General features: G+C 37.9%; 2 protein-coding genes across 2 annotated transcripts; both read right to left on the bottom strand.

Annotated features, from left to right (window-relative positions):
• Nucleotides 1-4,145: 4,145 nt before the first annotated feature.
• Nucleotides 4,146-6,137, bottom strand: LOC137738721 (glucan endo-1,3-beta-glucosidase 14-like). Its single transcript, XM_088700319.1, has 3 exons — nucleotides 5,687-6,137; nucleotides 4,456-5,489; nucleotides 4,146-4,365 (listed from the first exon to the last, which is right to left on the bottom strand). Exons 1-3 carry the CDS (start codon nucleotides 5,742-5,744, stop codon nucleotides 4,318-4,320), a joined length of 1,140 nt encoding a protein of 379 aa, XP_088556445.1. The 5' UTR covers nucleotides 5,745-6,137; the 3' UTR covers nucleotides 4,146-4,317.
• Nucleotides 6,138-6,922: 785 nt separating this feature from the next.
• LOC137739633 (uncharacterized) lies at nucleotides 6,923-11,906 on the bottom strand. Its single transcript, XM_068479274.2, has 2 exons — nucleotides 11,609-11,906; nucleotides 6,923-8,066 (listed from the first exon to the last, which is right to left on the bottom strand). Exons 1-2 carry the CDS (start codon nucleotides 11,669-11,671, stop codon nucleotides 7,284-7,286), a joined length of 846 nt encoding a protein of 281 aa, XP_068335375.2. The 5' UTR covers nucleotides 11,672-11,906; the 3' UTR covers nucleotides 6,923-7,283.
• Between the last annotated feature and the right edge of the window lie 6,111 nt (nucleotides 11,907-18,017).

Below are 18,017 nucleotides of genomic sequence, written 5' to 3'. Positions count from 1 at the left end.
GATAGGTCTCACCTATATGCGAAACAACTATATAAACGTTAATTTAAAGCACATAAACGAAACTACGTAATAACTTCTCATACAATGTTCAAATGGGGCGATTGAATATACCAACATGATCTACTCAACACCATGAACATCCCCATATTTTTAAAATAATTTTTGGACGTCCCATGCGCCTCCACACACGGCCACATGCCTGGTACGCCTAACGGTAACCGTTAACGCCGTTAGGAATATTCCATTAAAAAGTAGCATATTTTGTTAAAAGTAACCTGACGCTGCTAGAATATTCTGTCAAACTTGACAGAATATTCCATCGTCTTCAACCTCGGTTCGCCGGTGACCGTCGTCGTCGCCGGAAACTGAGAAAAACTTCTAAACATTATAACTAGATCGTTTCTTCACTAAAATTCATGAAATCTGAACCAAAATGAAGCTTATGATGCGAGGAACAAAGCCTTACCACTTTCAGGACCTAAATCTCATTAAAATTCGCCGGAAAAACTTCGAAACTTTGGCCACCTCTGCAACTCTGCGAACCAGGACTTCCTGACGTCCAAAACACTTTGTTTTTCTTCTCCGAGCTTCGTGAAGATGTTCTAAAGCTCCTTAGAAGCTTAAAAACTTCTAAAAACTTCACGATCACGATTGCATGAACAATACCCAAATCGGAGCTTGCGAGAAACTAGGGTTTTCGAAGGTTTCACGTCCAACCAAAGGTATGGATTGACTCCTGAGCTTGCAAGGAGTCCAAAAACACCAGCAACGATCTCGATCTGCGACTGGAAGGGTTGGTTTGAGGTTTGTCCGTACAGTTCTACGGAAATGGAAGAAAATCCGAGAGAGAGGGTCAACAGGAAAAGGTTTGTGTGTGTGTGATGTCCAGCTGAGTCACCAACCAAAAACAAATAAAAATAAAACCTAAGTCTAAGTTCCTAATTGGTTCCAAAATATTAGGGACTTAACATAAATGGTCCACATCCAAAGTAAAGCCACACGACACCACAAATGTTCAAGGGTACTTTAGTAATTTCACACCATCGATATAAATATTTCAGGACGGGCTGTCACAGTACCAATATAATATATATATATATATAAAGAAAAAAAATAGGACTAATGACAATAAACATACCAATATTAACAATCTGTACCAAATCAAACGTACTAAAATCGCAAATAAACGTACCAATCAACGATTTTTACAAATTTAAACGTACCCAATTGTAATATATGCATAATGTGTTGTACCTAATAATAATTTTTCAACAACTACAAGTAAAAAATAAATAAAAAATAAAAAACCAAAGAAAAATAGGTTGACAAAAAAATGTGAAAAAATCATACATTACATTTTATGTTGGATCACCAACCATTTGTGTCACATCCAGGCCCGAGCCCCCACCAAATCCCGGGGCTCGACTTCACCGTAGCACGATATTATCCGCTTTGGGCCCCTACCACACCCTCACGGTTTTGTTTCTGGGAACTTACACGAGAACTTCCTAGTGGGTCACCCATCCTGGGATTGCTCTCGCGCGAACTCGCTTAACTTCAGAGTTCCAATGGAACCTGAAGCCAATGAGCTCACAAAAGGCCTCATGCTAGGTAGAGATAGGAATATACATATAAAGCTTACAGGTTCTACTCTTCTGGACGATGTAGAATGTTACAATTTGAGAAAAAATAAAAAAAGTAAAAATAAAATAAAAATAAAAATAAAGGTACTAAAAACTAACTGTTAGGAAAAAGAGATAGTATTTAATTTTTGCAGGACAAATATTTGTTTTTTTTTTTCATTAAGAAAACATATTTAGAAAAACAGATAACAAAGTTAATAACTAATATCCCCACTAAATGATGAAAAAAACACATCAAACAAGTAAAGTATAAATTCAGAAATTAATAATTAACATTTTATTTTCAAAAAATACAACAATGACATGTAATTTAAATTAACAGAAAATGATGCTAAGGTGTCTATTGGTACAAGAACTTTCATCAAATCTTAAAAAGGCACAGCTATTTTGTCCAGAAGATGTAGAAAAGTTGCACCGAATTCTAATTTCCACTTAATATAATAAAGTTTGATTAATTTTTATTTCAAAAAAAGAATAAACAAAAAATATGCTTAATTTCATCCGGGATTCAACTACCTACACATTTGTTTTGGTAATTTACTCAAATTTTCACTTTCGTTCCTTGACTTTATCGCATTTCCGTTATTGTGAGTCCAGTCGGTCAAATGAGTCAAAAAGATTATTTCAAATAAGATGTTCAAAAAGCAAAAAGAAACATTATGGGCGTGTTTATTTTTGAATTTTGTCAAATTTGCAACTGTGCGAAGTTTCCGAAGACAGATAGATTGACAAAACATTGAACGTAACTAAATAAGACAGATAGATTCCAGAACTTCTTTATTGATAAAGGGAATGGGATTGTTTGACAGGAGGGTGTGATTGAATACACAAATGATAGCCTACATATCTCCGGAAAAGGGAATCAAATCACTGATGTAGCTTTAAGGAAAAGATGATATACTGTAAGAATTTACACCAGAGATCACTTTTGGCAATAAACCTATGATGGGGTGTTAGGAGATGAGTTCTCCGTGAATTTCCTTCATGCAGACAACAGAGTTGCGATTGGGTCCGTAAAGGACTCCCTACATATCATGGGAAGGGATTTGTCTTTCAGCGAGGGCTCCGTTTTCTGTCGGCAGTTCACAAGGGAGGCATCCATATAATGTGAACAGTATTGTCCAAGGATGGTGTTGTAAGGTGCTGGTTGATCCATAACATGGAATGTCACTGTTTGGCTGTGCGGTTTTGCCGGAACCATTAGTTTTATCGTTCCTAGAGTCTGCACTATGTTCCGTTAAGGGCTTAGAGAGTAGCTATCCACGTCTTGACGTTGCCAAGAACATTCATTCTCTAGATTACCCTTTCTAGGTGAAATATGGTGTTTTCAAAATCCTTCATACGTTTTTCGAGTTTCCCCAGCCTTGCTCATTCTTTGGCCACCAAGCTTTTTTGTAGATTTTTTTATTGACGCACGTATTTTCAACATGCTCTCTCATAATTCATTCATGAAGGAAGCCGCTTTGTTGAGGGTGCCGATAGTGTCGTCGCGGCGTGATCGCTTGGGAACTGTTTTCATGATGGTAGATTAATACGGGCCGAGAGGAATAGGAGTTTAGCCCTCAAAGAAAGCACCAACGGTTGGAACCAAATCTGCACACAGCTGTGGATGGTAGAGGCACAGATTAACATATTCTACAAAACAAGAAACATCTGTGAGTAAGCTCAAGACAGAAGTGGGTGCGCCAGTCAAAGGCTCTCCGACTGTCAAGTTAGTAAACAATTTTAAACTCAAATAGTGGGCAAGAGAATAAGTGTGTTAAGAATGCGTTACAAAAGACGAATTTAGATGAGCGTATTTATATTGACTGAGAGAAAGACCTTTTGAGGATAGAATCCTTGTACTAAACCAAAAGAATCCTAGAGGATATATATGACTAGATATTGCATCCTCTTAGGAGTGTATCTACTTGTGGTGCACACCAATTCCTAGATTGTAGGAACTCTAAGATTTATGAGGAATTTGATTGTGTCTTTATCCAGATCAAGTCTCTTGTCTTATGGAACAAGCATGGTCATCCGGTGGAATTGCTTCGGACTTCGTTTTCCCAGAACAAGGTAATGGTGGCACCGCTGTTCCGTCTGATACAGCTCGCTCGGAGCTATTGAGTACAGAACTTGACTTCTGAGGTAACTCTATTCCAATTAGCTTTATTCTAACATTGACCAATTTTGCGCCAAATTTTTTTTCTTGGTGCGACATCTTTGCCTGACGAAGTTCACTCTGCTCGTTGAATATTTTTGTCAATTAAAGTCTCTAAAAAACCAAAACGTTGACCAATTTTGCCTAATAAAATGTTTTACTCCATCAAGTAAAGTTACTTGACGAAATATGTTTTGTCGGAAAATAGTAATTTCTGGTAGTGTTGGTCATCGCGAGATATGGATTTACCAAGTCATAATGCCATGTACCAATGCAGTCCAGTTTTTTTGAAATTTCGAATCAATATCGTTATTTTAGGTAAGAAAATAAAATACAATAAAAGAAAAAGAGACAAGGAATTGTAAACTGCTAGAATATTATTAGAAAACCGTCAGCAATATTGGCTGGTTTCTAACTTGACAATGGAATCATAACGTAAAAATAATCGAATTGTCTATACATCGAGATCATGTTGCAACAATGTGTTAATCGAAGAACCCTAAACACTTCAACTGTACATCCTCATAGACATTATGATGCTAACAATAGTAGCAGAAGAGCTGCACAACTTGTGAAAACCTGAAAATATAAACCAAAGTTAAGATAAATGAGAAACAAAATAAAATAAAAAATAACACTTGAATTAATGAGTAGTTTTGAAACTCATACCTTGTAGTTAAGAAGAGATGAGGATGCTGCAGAAGGTCCAACAAGTCCAGTGAAGCCAATGTCATATGAAATGCTCCCATCAGCTTTGAACAATCCGAAATTCCTCTCGGAAGTCGGCCCCGGTTTCAAATTCTCGTTGAACAAAGCAAAAATGTAAGCTCTCACAACCGTCTTTGGCCTATGAGGCGTTCCCTTCTTCTTCATCAGCCGTTTCCGCAGGTTGTAGTTGTAAGTCCGGGCATTTTTGGCGTTGGCTCCTGCTTCGCTTTCATCCCCGTGAGACGCCCAACCAGTTTCGGAAACTATGACCTCTGTCTTGTCAAATCCAGCCTTCTCCAGAGCAAAATACGACGCATCAACCATTGCATCAAACATGTTGTCGTAATGCAGGTTGGTTTTTGTATCACGAATCCCGGCATTTTTCTTGAAGAGAGCATAGTTAAGGTCAATATGCTCAGGGTCACTCTTATATGCCAGAAATGGATATGCATTTATATAAAATGGGGATTTGATCTGTGAGAAAAATTCCAAAAGCGGCTTCATGAATTGAGCAACATCTTCCTTGAAAATGCAGGCCGATGGTGGGTAGGAATTTGCAAACACAGCCTCCGAATGTGGACTCGAGAGCTGAATGGAGTTAGCCAAATCAAGCCGGCTAAGCGCATTGTAAACGTTCTTTACGGCAGGCAATAAGACCTCTGAGAGCTCTATATCAGTTCCCCCCAAGATCTCATTCCCCACTGCTATTCCTGAAATGTGAGTCCCCGGAATGTATGGCTGCACATTTTCTTTTATCCAATTTGTGGCGCGATCCTCGTTCACACTGATGTCTTTGAGGAACTCATTTCCCAGTCCTACAATTATTTCTATACCTGATCCCTTGAAGGCGGTGAGAACTTCATGATCAGCGTCATATATCCTGACGTTTTTTATCTTTGCTGCTTTAAGAAGCGTCACCACGCTGTGAGGCGAAGGTATATTGTCGGCGATCCTGCCATAGTTTACTCCATATGTTCCAGTAAAAGATGCATGGACTAAATACAAAGACAGAAAAATTAATTAGCCAGCTGAATGAATAGAGAGGTTGGAAGGAAAAATAATTTGAAGAACATAAATTTCAAAATTAACATGTAAAAGACTAATTGTTGAAGCACATATGATAAAAAGAGTTTGATATAGCATGAGGAACATGTTTCCGAAACTCAAAGAAATCAAGTGTCGAAGAAATTACCATTGACAAATGCAGCGGTTGAGAAGAGTAGGAGGAAGCAGAGGAAAGAGAGGTCCATTGAATTCTCGGTGATCAATTAACAATGAAAGAGCATTCCATTTGTAGAAAAGGAATGTTGGGGAACCCCAGCCGAGAAACTGCCGTAAGCGATCCTTTGGATGGTGCAATACTTTTGCTTCAGGCATCCATAACATCCAAGATTCTTAGCCTTCCCCGATTCATGATTGTGATTCTTGTGAACAAGAATACCAAGATTCTTAACTTTACTTTTAATACAAAGGTGACAAATGTTTTTTGGGGTAGGGCAAACAAGAGATTCTCTCTCTCTTCTCTCTCTCTCTCTCTCTGGAGTTTTAAACTGTCTATCTCAAATTCAAAGTATACCTTTTCCACTTTCTCGTCTTGTTTCTATCGGAGTGCTTTTCTGTCCTCCTCTAAAGGCTCTTTCTTTGGGATGGATGATCGTACCTTTCTTGGGAAAATGAAATTTATTCTCTCCTTTTGCACACCGTGTATATTTTCCTTCGATTTTCTTATAAATTATTCAAATTTAAGGCCATAAACAAGTATGAGTGTGAATGAAGAAAAAAATAGTAAGAAAGACACCTCCCCAAATTGGAGATGTCAAGTGAAACAAAGATAGGAAAAGCAATTGCAAATTGAGGCTTTGTTTTGGTACAACAATTTTCAAACCTAAGGGGGAGAGAATAATCTTTACTATGAGGAAAGGAGATTAGGCTAGATCACCCAGGAAGCCAGCTACTAGAAGAGTATTAAACTCAACACTGTTATAATGTCACCGTCACCATGTTTTGAGATTCCATTGCAACGAACAAGGAAAAAGAACTGTAACCTAAATTTTGGATCTAACATTATTCCGTCTAATGGAGATGGGCTTACACATTTTATGCATGTCCATCTCCATTGTACCAGGAATGTTAGACCCAAACTAAAGGATAACAAGTTTAACACTCCCTTTTTTCTACCTCTGCCCTCCTTATGCGATTGCATAAACTTGTACTATATCCAGTTTAGGGTGAATGTGGCTCTCACCTAACCCCTACAAACTGCAGAGCAGAGCAAAACTGCAAAATCTAGTACCCAATCTTCCATCCCCTTTATGTCAAAAGTTGCGAAAACAAAATTCCGTAAATATGGAAACAGCTGAAAACAGCACTCCTCAAAAAGCTCCAGCGGCCGAACATTTTCAATTTTCAGAACACAAGCAGCACAAGATGAATAAAATTTTTAGTCACATTACTAAAGTAACAAGTTAAAAAACAAAATGTACCAAGTGACCATCTACGACGAATCAAAAGCAACCGGTCCAATATGGACCTCTTACGTTCTACAATCTAAGCTACTCCATAACCATAGTTGCAGAATCTACAAGTACGACCTATTCTACCAGACCGGTTGGTTCCCTAGATACAGTTAAGTCTAACATTACAACATTAACATCACAATCAACCATAACTCCTGGAGTCATTGGAACAAAGGGGGAAAAACAAAGTTCAATGGATCTAACAGAATCCCAACTGCGATAAATGGTAGTACATAACATTCAACGGCTCACCAGAAAGGTGGTAGAGTATGTTCAGCTGCTCAATTGTTGTGGGGCATCAGCTTGCGCCATTTGCTCAACCTTACCATTTTCAACAACCTCCCTGTCCTTGGGCTTGATTTTTTCTTCAGCTTGAGCATTGCATTTCCCATCGTTCTCTGCTGCATCGTGTTTCATTTTGATCTCTCCGTCCATAGGAGGTGCGGCTCCATACAGATTATCTTTCTCTGCTGCCCCATTTGCTTCAACAGTCACAGTAGCTGTGTCATCCTGTTTCTTGTCATTAGTTCCATTTGCTTGTTCTCCCTCAGCTTGTGGTACATCTTCTTTGTTGTTTTCAGCTGCTTCCTCTGTGGGGTTTTCCTCTACTGCATCTTCCTTTGTCTCCTCACCTAGAGTTTCCTTAGCATCAGTCGGGGTCTTATCGTTACCATCCTCTGGTTTAGTCTGGTCAGTTTCTTCCTCAGTTTTTCCTCCATCTTCCTTCTCATCTACTTCTGCATCTTTCATTTGAATTTCATTTGTAGCATCAGCTTCTCCAGCAGCTTCCACTTTGTCCTTTGAAGCTGATGATTTTCGGCCTCTCTTTATCGGAGGCTCGCTCTCTGGTGATGGAGCCATCTTGACCTTTTCACTGATCCTAGCTGATCTCCTAGGGGTTTCACCAGTGCTCCAATCAAACTCTGATATTGCAGGGTTACCAGGATGTTCTTTTAGGTATTGCTCCAATTGTTTTTTATTATTAATCTCCTCTCCTGTTGGAGAAATGAATATGATTTCATTTTTCCGTGGTGTGCCTCCCTTCTTGGGACAAAACTGCAGAACAAAGAGAAAATTGTTGAAAACCAGATCCGAGAATTATGTACAATAACCACATGGACTTAATTCAACTAACTGTTCTTGTTATTACCAACAATATTTGCACGGACCATATTAGGGGATTCAGAGAAGCGCACACTCTTTATTCCGAAACACACTCTTTGAGATAAAGTTAGGCAAATAGTTCTGCAGAATGCACAGAACATCGTCATTGTCACCAGAATATCATTAAATTTTCACAAGCTGTTTTGAGTAGGTTGCCTGCAAACTTTACCAGGATAAACTTCCAACAATTTCAAAGGTTATGTTTATCTTTCTCCTCTATGTTTTAAGACTTCATAGCCATTTTAGGTTTGGATTAGTTTGAGTATACAGAAAAGACAGTTCTTTTCTATTATATTAGCATTTTCATTAGTATTAGATTTGTATTAGTTAGTGATCTCGGCTCACCGAGTCCTTTCTTCTGTGCACATGTATTTTTTATACTTTCAAGTGTGACAAGGATAAACGTATGGGGGAACTTCTGAGATCATAAGAACTAGAACAATGATGATAAAGCATGCAGTGTATAGGATAACAATGTTAATAAACTGAAAACCATTCATTTTTGTCTTCCCCAAACAATTTTATACATACACACACATACAAACACACACACACACACACACACACACACACACATATATATATATAAACATACATATACATACATACATATATATATATATATATATATATATATAAATGTATGTGTGTAATGCATTTACTCATTGTCAGTGTAAACATTTGTTTCCTATACAGTCAACACTTTATCTAGTGTAAAGTAAATATTGAAAATGTATAGAGGAAAGAAACGAATAGGAAATATCAGAACATCAAAACATTATTCATTTCAAATTCAACTTAAAACACTGGGTTGTTCTTTCTTTAAAGATCCTCCTCCTGAAGTTTCTGTTTCTGTTTTGGATGATTTAGTTGGAGTGTCTTGGCCAAGAGCTGTTTGTTCTAGCTCTAGGGTTAAGTTTTTCATTTTGTGTTGTGGTTGTTTGGGCTTTGTGCCCGTTTTCTAACCCAAAAGAAAAAATTCAACCGAACACATTTCCTACTATCTTAAATAATATAAGTGGTATTCCAGATGATATTCCTATTTTAAAAGGTCAGTGTTGGGTGTAAGCACTATTGCATATAGCCAACACAAATTCCAACCAGAAAATACTCTTTGCCAGATGGTTATAATGTAACAGAGGTTTGCCTATTATAGATCTCAAATCTTAATGAAAATATATGGTTGGCCACCCAAAGAGAAGAAAAACAGAATTTCCTGATCTGGAAACCTTCTGCCCCATGTTAATATTACCCAGTTCCTTTTCCTTAGTGTTGTGTCACGGACTCCATAAGTATCCACTACTGAGGCTACCATGCACCGATATTGTCTCCACTTAACCACCCAGACCCAATCCCCTAGGTGGTATCAAGCCCAATGGACCTTAGGTGTGGAGTTTTATCTCAAAAGACCTCGGTGCAATTAGAAGTGGAACACCTATGTTTAAACCTTAGATTATCGTTGTACTTCTCTGATGTGGGACTCTCTTCACATCCATCTTGGCTTGTATCGAGCCAATCTTTTACACCAACAATCTCCACCTTGGCGAGAGCAAGCCAAGGTAACGCCATCCTTTACAACAGCCCACACGTTTCCAAGAATGGTATGGTCACCGCACCAGTCCCGGCAACTCTACCTACTTTCACAAGGACTTTTCTTTGAGGCCCGCTAGGAGCCCTTGCTCCACCTAGCTCCTTGCAGACTAGGATTTCCCAAGCCATGCTCCACCTTTTTCCGCCGGTCCTCCAAGAGTAATGAGCTGCCACCGTGTAACAGAATCTGACCACAAGCCTTCCACCTTGAACTTGTGCCCCAAAGCCGAACTAGGCTCTGATACCAATTGATGTGTCATGGGCTCCATAAGCATCCACTACTAAGGCTGCCATGCACAGATATTGTCCCCACTTAACTCAAAGACCTTGACTCCCAACTGCTCAACATTTTCCCATGCTTACTGAATATTGCCTTTAAAACATACTATATGAATATTGATTTTAAATCAAGTTTTGATATACACAAAGGGTACACAATCTATTTCTTTAGGACCCAAATCATCAACTATTGGTGGTTCACTGAACATTGATAGACAAACTTCATGTCCACAAGCTAAAGGCATACATCAAATGTCAAATAATACAAATTTAATGGAAGCAATTGTAACCCAAGGCAGATATTAGGTTAAGCTAAAGCTGCTAGCTAGGGCTCCTAGCTGGGAGTCCTCATCAAAACCGTTTCTGAAGGTAGTGTAGTATACAACTGAGAAAGCAAATTAGTGCACTAATAAAATGGGATTCCTCATCAAAATTCTATCTGACCACGTTCTATCTGACCTGGCTGTTAAATAACCCAGGGTGCAGAAAAGTTTACAAAAAATTGGAATTCCCCCAAGCCTAAAAGTTGTATAACCTGTGTGACAGTGCAACATTAGGTTTGTAGGTTTTGAAGTGGTTTCTACAAAGGAAGGCTACAAATTATTTCCATATATGATCATTGTACATGATTCATAGACAAGAATGAAAAAGGAAAAAACAGACATGTGGAAAGGCATTCATGACTTAAGTGAGCCAAGTGTAAGATTTGATGTGATTAGATTACCTCATGAGTATATTCATTATCAGCGGACAATTAACAGATTGACAGATTATGACCTAGTGGAATCAAATCTACCAAAAAAATAACAAAAGGAACCCGTTGAAGGAGAAAACGGTTAAAAAATTCCTTTTGGAAACTTTCGCAGCACCTATCGACATAAATGGAATCACCAGGGGTGCAAATTTTGAAGAAGATTCTTGCGTTCAGCAATTTCAGTTGGGTCTCAAATTTGAAGAAAAATGTATAGTTTCAAGGATACGTGGTTTTTGGATAATTTCCCTAAAACGTTCCTTCGTCATGTGAAGAACTAACAAATCTGAAGTTCTGGATCACCTCTAGCAAGTTGCAACAGTGAAGGAAACTGCCAGGATCTATTTGCAGCTAATAATATTCAGCTATTATTTATTTCTCCAAGTTTTTTAGATCAGTGAACTAAACTTACAGAGTTACAAAGCCTTAATACGGAAACGCTCAATTTTTACTTCTACAAGTGTAAGCTTTCCAACGTATTAACAGAGAATCCCCACAAACTGCCAACACAAACATTCCTTCATCTTACAGGAACAATTAATGTTACTCCCCTTATTTGGGCACACAAATTTTACTTCCATGAATTAAAAATTCAAATGCAAAAGTGAAAACCTAACTTTGAAAACCTAGCAATTGAAAACAAATTCTGACTAAAGTGAAAAATTGAAGCAAATTAAGCAGAACCAGAGCAAGAACCCTAAAATTCGAAGCAAAACAGAACTACAACAAAAGAATACAGCTAAAAATAAAATTTGAGTGAGTAGGAGCCCCGTGGGGGGGGGGGGGGGGGGGGGTGGGGAGAGAGGAGAGAGACCTTCTTCTTCCAAGCAGGAGGAGCTGAGAGCTCAACAGAAACTTCATCCACTTTGCTCTCCATGTCTGCTGCTGCTCCTGCACCCTAAACCAGAATTCGCCAATTACTCAAACCCTCTCCCTCACTTTCTCTCTCTAAAACGCTTGAAGTTGTGAAGTTTGTGCGAGTGGGCAACGGACGTGTGTGTGTTTAGAAGCTCTGAGAACAACCGTTGGGACTCGGGAACTCCCTGTCTCTTTCAGCAATAAAACCGTCACAAAAATTTTAACGAGAAAAAGGAAAATGTCACAAAACTCATAATTTAAGATTTAAATTCGCTCAAAGCTTCTTGAATGAGTTAAGGTTAGTGGCTAGCGCTAGGACCCAGTGCTCGGATCAAGTTGCTCACGTTGTCCGTCACTTGAAAAAAGACAAACGATTTTTTTTTTTATCAAACCGTCCACGTGGTTGGACGGTTGGTTTGACCAATGGTTCCGATTCAATTTTTCTTTAAAGTTAAATTTATAAATGCATTAAATCTAACAGGTGAAATCGAATATAAGCAAATCTAATAGTAAAAAGAAGATCTAACAACCCAAAAATAAATTCAACTGTTAAAACAATTATAAAAGATTATATACAACAAAATTCACCCCAAAACTCCATAAATGTATTTGTTCAAACATCTACACAAAATCCACTTTCGTTAAACAATTCTTCCTTCTTTTTTTTTCCTACCCACCTATGTATTTGTATTAAAGAATGGGGTAGGTTGCGTGCTTTTCTATGTTCTTTCATGTGGTGCATGGTAGGCTTAGTGAACATGGGATGAGAGTCGAAAGAGGAAAGAGGGCCCACCTAGGGTTAGGGTTCTTCTTGGGGGTATCCAATTTCTTTATTTTGGCCCCTTCTCAGCTATTAGGATGGCTAATTAGTTGGATAATAGGGGTTGGGGTAATGATTCAACGCGCTTTGGGGGCAAATGGTGTAATGAAATACTCACTTGATTGGTCTATGGTGATCGAAATGGAATCGACGTTTGGTGATTATGTCTAGTTCAGTGACCTTTGGGATGATGTGAGATTTTTTTTTCTTTTCTTCTGGAGGTGTTGGGTTGCTGAGTCGAATCTCTCCCTCTCTAATTGCCCCATTTCTCCATACGCATGCCTGGGTTGGGCTATATGTATAGGGGAATGTGATTTCATTGGGAGGAAGCTTGTTAATGGCGGCAAAGTTCTAATATTTTTTGGGTGGATAAGCAATATCAAGTGCTTAGAGCTATGCATGGGGAATCTGAATCGGTGACTTATGCCTTGCCAGGGGGTTAATCTTGAGGGTAATTATTACCTCCGTAATGTCTTAAAGAATTTTAAAATTAATTTAACTTGCAAAGTGTGGCTTGTCGAAGTGCTTGGGGTGTGTTTTTTTATCAATCATTGCCTCTAATTACTTATGCGTGTTCAAGAGTAGTGAAGCTGTTGTTGCGTGTTGCTTTTTTCTTGATCTGTCATTTGAAATTCCAGTTGGTTTTTGTGCGTGACTGAACCTTTTCTTGTTGATTATAAATTGGATATACTTGAAAGTTTTTCTCACCTTTGCCTTACATCTAAAAGCTGAGCCTTCAACCTTACTACCCAAAATGACTATTATCTCCCAACTTGAAGCTTCATCCTCTAGGCTTCCTAAGATCCCTTCTAGCCCCAAGTTACCATCATGGGTTAAAAGATTCGCTTCTCCCCAACCCGACCAGCCTCATGTGGTTGTTGAGAATCCTAGGGGTACTTTTACTCTTAAGAGTGGAGTTACGAGAGTTTTGACTTGTCTTTACTCTAGCCTTAGTGTGGAACATATAGAGAGTAGTGATGCGGTTATTTATACGCACACAAATTAAACCCTCTTTTTATCAATTGTAGTATAAGTATAAGTAGGGATCGTTCTGGACCGGGGATTAGGAGGGATTGTTAATCACTTGGAAACTGACTCAAAAACGTAAAAACAATATAAAACACTAAACTAGACTCAAAGAATGCGAAACTAAACGTTAAAACACTAAGACAGAATGTAAATATGAAATTGATGAAATGGTGTTGAAGTTTTCCTTCTTCGTGCTAGAATATTTTTAGTATAATGGCACAAATAAGGGTGTCGAATCCACAGGGACTAATTGGACCTAAACAACTACTTGTTTTGCAAAAACTCTATAAGAGAAATAAAACTAATCAATTTAGGCAGATTTGTTGTTGTAACTTGAAAGCACAAGAAAATGAAGTAGACACAAATAAATGAATCAACAACTAATGAAATGAGATAGCACAAATAGAGATGTAGCTAGAGATTCGATTTCACCATTGCTAAGCCAAGTCCATGCTTGTTAAGTCAGATTATACTCATCCCTCTACTTATTTCTTGGGTTTGTTTCACTTAGATATGATCAGCCATATGATGTGTGGACTTGATCAAATGTCCCTAATCATGAACCTAATTGTGATGTGCAACTTTGGTTCCTAATCAAGAATATGTAATGCATAAGAAACTTTCACAAAACCAAAGGGAACACTCGGCAGGATGTTTGCAAAACATTCCCTTCATTCATTCACATATCCACCAAGATTATGCATGATGTGTGCTTTAATCTTGGCTAAACAACCTGTGGTTAATTCAAATGATGATCAAGCACTAAAATCAACACACTAAGTCACAATTAAATTGGAGAATGAAACAAGAAATAGATAGATTAAATGAGAATTCTGAATTAACTACATGGCACTCTTGCAAGGCTACATCGAATCCCTAGAGAGAGATTAGTTACACTTCATGTTTACAAAAGGTTTGACATAAAAATATATAACATGAGTGAACATAGGATTAAGAAGAAAGAACCCTTGAAGCAAAACTGATGTCGAAAGAGGAAGTTCCTCATGGTACAAAACAAAGAGAATCAAAGAAACACCTAAACATTCCAACAACTCAAACTTGAATTGTATGAACGTTTAGGCCCTCTTATCTTCCTCTTCGTCGTAGCACAAGGTCTAAGGGATGTTGTTGGTGTGTTGAATGGATTGGGGAATTATGGAAATGGATGAGGAGTGGTGTTTGGATTATAAGGGAAGATTGGATGTGTTTGTGGTGTGTTGTGTATGAAAATGAGATGTGATTTTTGTGTATGAATGCATGGGTTTTTATAGGGGGAATGGGAGAATATGTGGGTGATTGTTTAAGAGTGAATGTGGTTGTTATGATTGAGAGTGCATGTGGATGAAATAATGATGGAAAAAGAGCTAGGTTGTTGGTGTGTGAATGCATGTGTTGAATTGGTGGTGCAATGATGAAAGAGTAAGTGCATGTGTGTGTGAATGGTGGTGCAATGATGAAAGAATAAGTGCATGTGTGTGTGAATGGTGGTAGCTAGGGTGAATTATGATGAATGCATGTGGAATAAAGATGGAGAAGGTGGTGTAATGATGAAGGAGTAAGTGCATGTGTGTGTGAATGGTGGTGCAATGATGAAAGAGTAAGTGCATGTGTGTGTGAATGGTGTTTCTTGATGGTTTTGGGGTTGTGATGCATGTGAATGCATGTGGCTAAGGGTTGTTGATTGGGCTAGAGGTTTTGCATGGCTCAAAGGATTGTTTGATTGGGCTAGGCCCTTTGTTTTATGTCCAAAGTGCATACAAGGCTTTCAAATTCGTCCAACACTTTGGCTCCAAGCATATGCTATCCATTCCAAGCCCAATTTTGCTCCAAAATGCTCCAAAATGCATCTTTTTGCTTCCTTAGCCATATGAACCTAAAAACACACGAAAATGGCTTAAACTACTAAAACAATTATGAATTAACAACATAGATGCACGAAAACAAGCAAAGTAAGTCGCCTAAATATGCTCCTATCAAGTAGGGTTCTCATGGAAAGCTTGTGGGGAAATAGATTTAAGCTAGAACCATTAAGTGGAAGTTAGGACTTACCTGGGGATCAGGGGTCAAGAATCCCTTTTATCTTGACCACTTTGGCCACCATTGTATGCAGTGGAGTTTACTGACCAAGAGAAGCTTGATTATGTGTTAGACAACAGACGTTAGTATGTTCGAGGTCAAATCTTCCAGCTAGAGAGGTAGACCACATTTTTCGTGATGTGGAGATGATATCTAATCTTAGAGTCTGGGTTCGTATTCCGAGACTTTCGGTACAATATTGGGATGCTGAAATATTGGAGGTGTTTATGCAACCTGTGGGAACCTTTATTAGGGTTGATAAGAATTCTTTATCGGGGCTTAATGGTTTATTTGTGAGGGTGTTGCTTGAGGTGGATCTTAGGCTTCCATTGAAGAGGGTGATGATTATTAACGATGGGGACGAAAACCCAATGTTGTTAAGCTACGAGAAGTTGTTCGAAGTCTGCTTCTATTGTGGGCTAAGGAGGATGGAAGGCCACTCATGCCCTGCTACTGAAGATAAAGATCGGTGGCTATTGGTGGATAGGCTCTTTGATGATGAGTCGCTGCTTCACCTTACTATTTTATTTTATTTTAATTTCATGCATTATTGTGTTTTTTTTTTTTTTTTTTTTTTTTTTTTGACATTGGGGACAATGTCCAGTTTAAGTTTGGGGGTAAGGATTAAAAACAATGACCAAAATGAAAATTTGAAATGGTTTGATTTGTTTTCGTGTTGTTTCTTTTTTTGTTTTCTTAGTTAGTTTTTAAACAAAAATAAAAAATAAAAAAATTCAGAAGATTTGAAAATCCAAAAAAATAGTCTTATTTTCTTCATTGTTTTGAATTAGATTTTTGTTAGTCTCCCGACCCAATGATATAATTGGATTGAATTTGAACCACAGTGATCAAGAACTTAGTAAGCATGTGTTGTGTGAAATTCCTTATTCTCTTGTTAGCCTTGTACATGTGTTGATCATCTTTGAAAAACCAAATGCACATAGCCTTGTTGATGTGAAACTAAAGCATGACTTAACGCTTCACATGTGAATATAGTGACCATATACAGCCTATGTGAGTTTTTGAGCCTATTGAAAGCGTGTGCATTTTTCATACACTCCTATTCTTTCATGTGTGATGAACTTATGTGAATTACATCTCTAGAACTTGCGTAACGATCTTTCAAAATGTTTGTCATTGATCACATGAACTTGAAAAGGCTAGAGGCATTAGGTTTACCACCATGGCCCAAATAAGCATGTTTCCTAAAGAAAAATGATATCATTAGATTGCCAATTTGAGCCGTATATGTTGAGCCTTTTATTTCTTATCACCAGATATGTCTACCCTTATACCTTAAACATTTTTCCTTACCCTTTCCAAGCTAGCTAGTGAGCAATGTGAGATTGTCTTATGAGAAATATTTGTGAAGTACTTTCAAGGAGTTTGGCAAAAGAATAAGTGTGGGGGTATTTCATGTTTGTATTTAGTTATGCGAAAATTGGTTCAAAAAAAAAAAATAATTGTATACAAAGCAAATAAACAGTTTTTTAAGTTTCAGTTTAGGGGTGTGGTTGGAGGTATTAGTAGAGTGGTTGGAGAGCTTGAGTTCTTATAAATCTCAACAACAGAATTGCTTGCAATGTAGCTTGGAACTTGTGTTTACCTATCCTTTCATTTATATAACCCTCTCCCTAAGCCTTATTATATCCAATAAAAGTCCTCTTGATTTCAGCTTTGCAATTATGATTGTGGAGATGAGACCCTTATGCAAGCTTATGGTAGATCTTTCACATTTGATTCTTTGAGCGAAACATGTTAAACTAAACATATGTGTGATTGAGTGTATGTCCCATGAGAAGGTCACTAGTTTGCATGTGGTGTTTTAAAACAAAACTTGAAATTGCATTAGCATGGCTATCACACACACTACACTTCAAGGATGATTAAAAGGTCGCTGTTAACATTTGAATAAGGAAGATGAGCTTGGATTAGCTTGTTTGGTGCTAGCCAAGGTTCTTGATGATTTGTTTTCTTGAATGAAATTCTATGAGGGTGGGGAAGCTAATGTTTTTCATGTTGCTACTTTTTCATGTTTTCTTTGCTCGAGGACTAGCAAAAGCTTAGTTTAGGGGTATTTGATAAGCTCATATTTATATATATTTTATATCAAATTCACTTGTCTTTTCTTAGTTAGTTCCTTATATTTTTGAGTTATTTACTTTGTTTTTGTGTTTTGTAGGATTTGTCAAGCAATGAAAAGAAAAATAGCACAAGTGGGATTTTAAGTAACAAATTCGTCAAAACTGCCTGTGCAGGTCAACTGTGGAAACAAGTTGCGGACAGCTCAGAATGAATTAGAGAATGAGCCTTATATTCTTGGAAAGCTACGGTGTCTATTTTTGGGAGCATTTCGCGGATTGTTAATATTATTTTCTAAAAGAAGTTATGGCTGTTTTAACACTGAAAGGTTCCCAAGAGGCTGAGCAGTTTGTAACTG

Source organism: Pyrus communis, chromosome 9 (genome assembly GCF_041283825.1).
Source record: "Pyrus communis isolate YQ-2024b chromosome 9, ASM4128382v1, whole genome shotgun sequence".
NCBI classification, from domain to species: domain Eukaryota; kingdom Viridiplantae; phylum Streptophyta; class Magnoliopsida; order Rosales; family Rosaceae; genus Pyrus; species Pyrus communis.
This window is presented reverse-complemented; position numbering and strand designations above follow the sequence as displayed.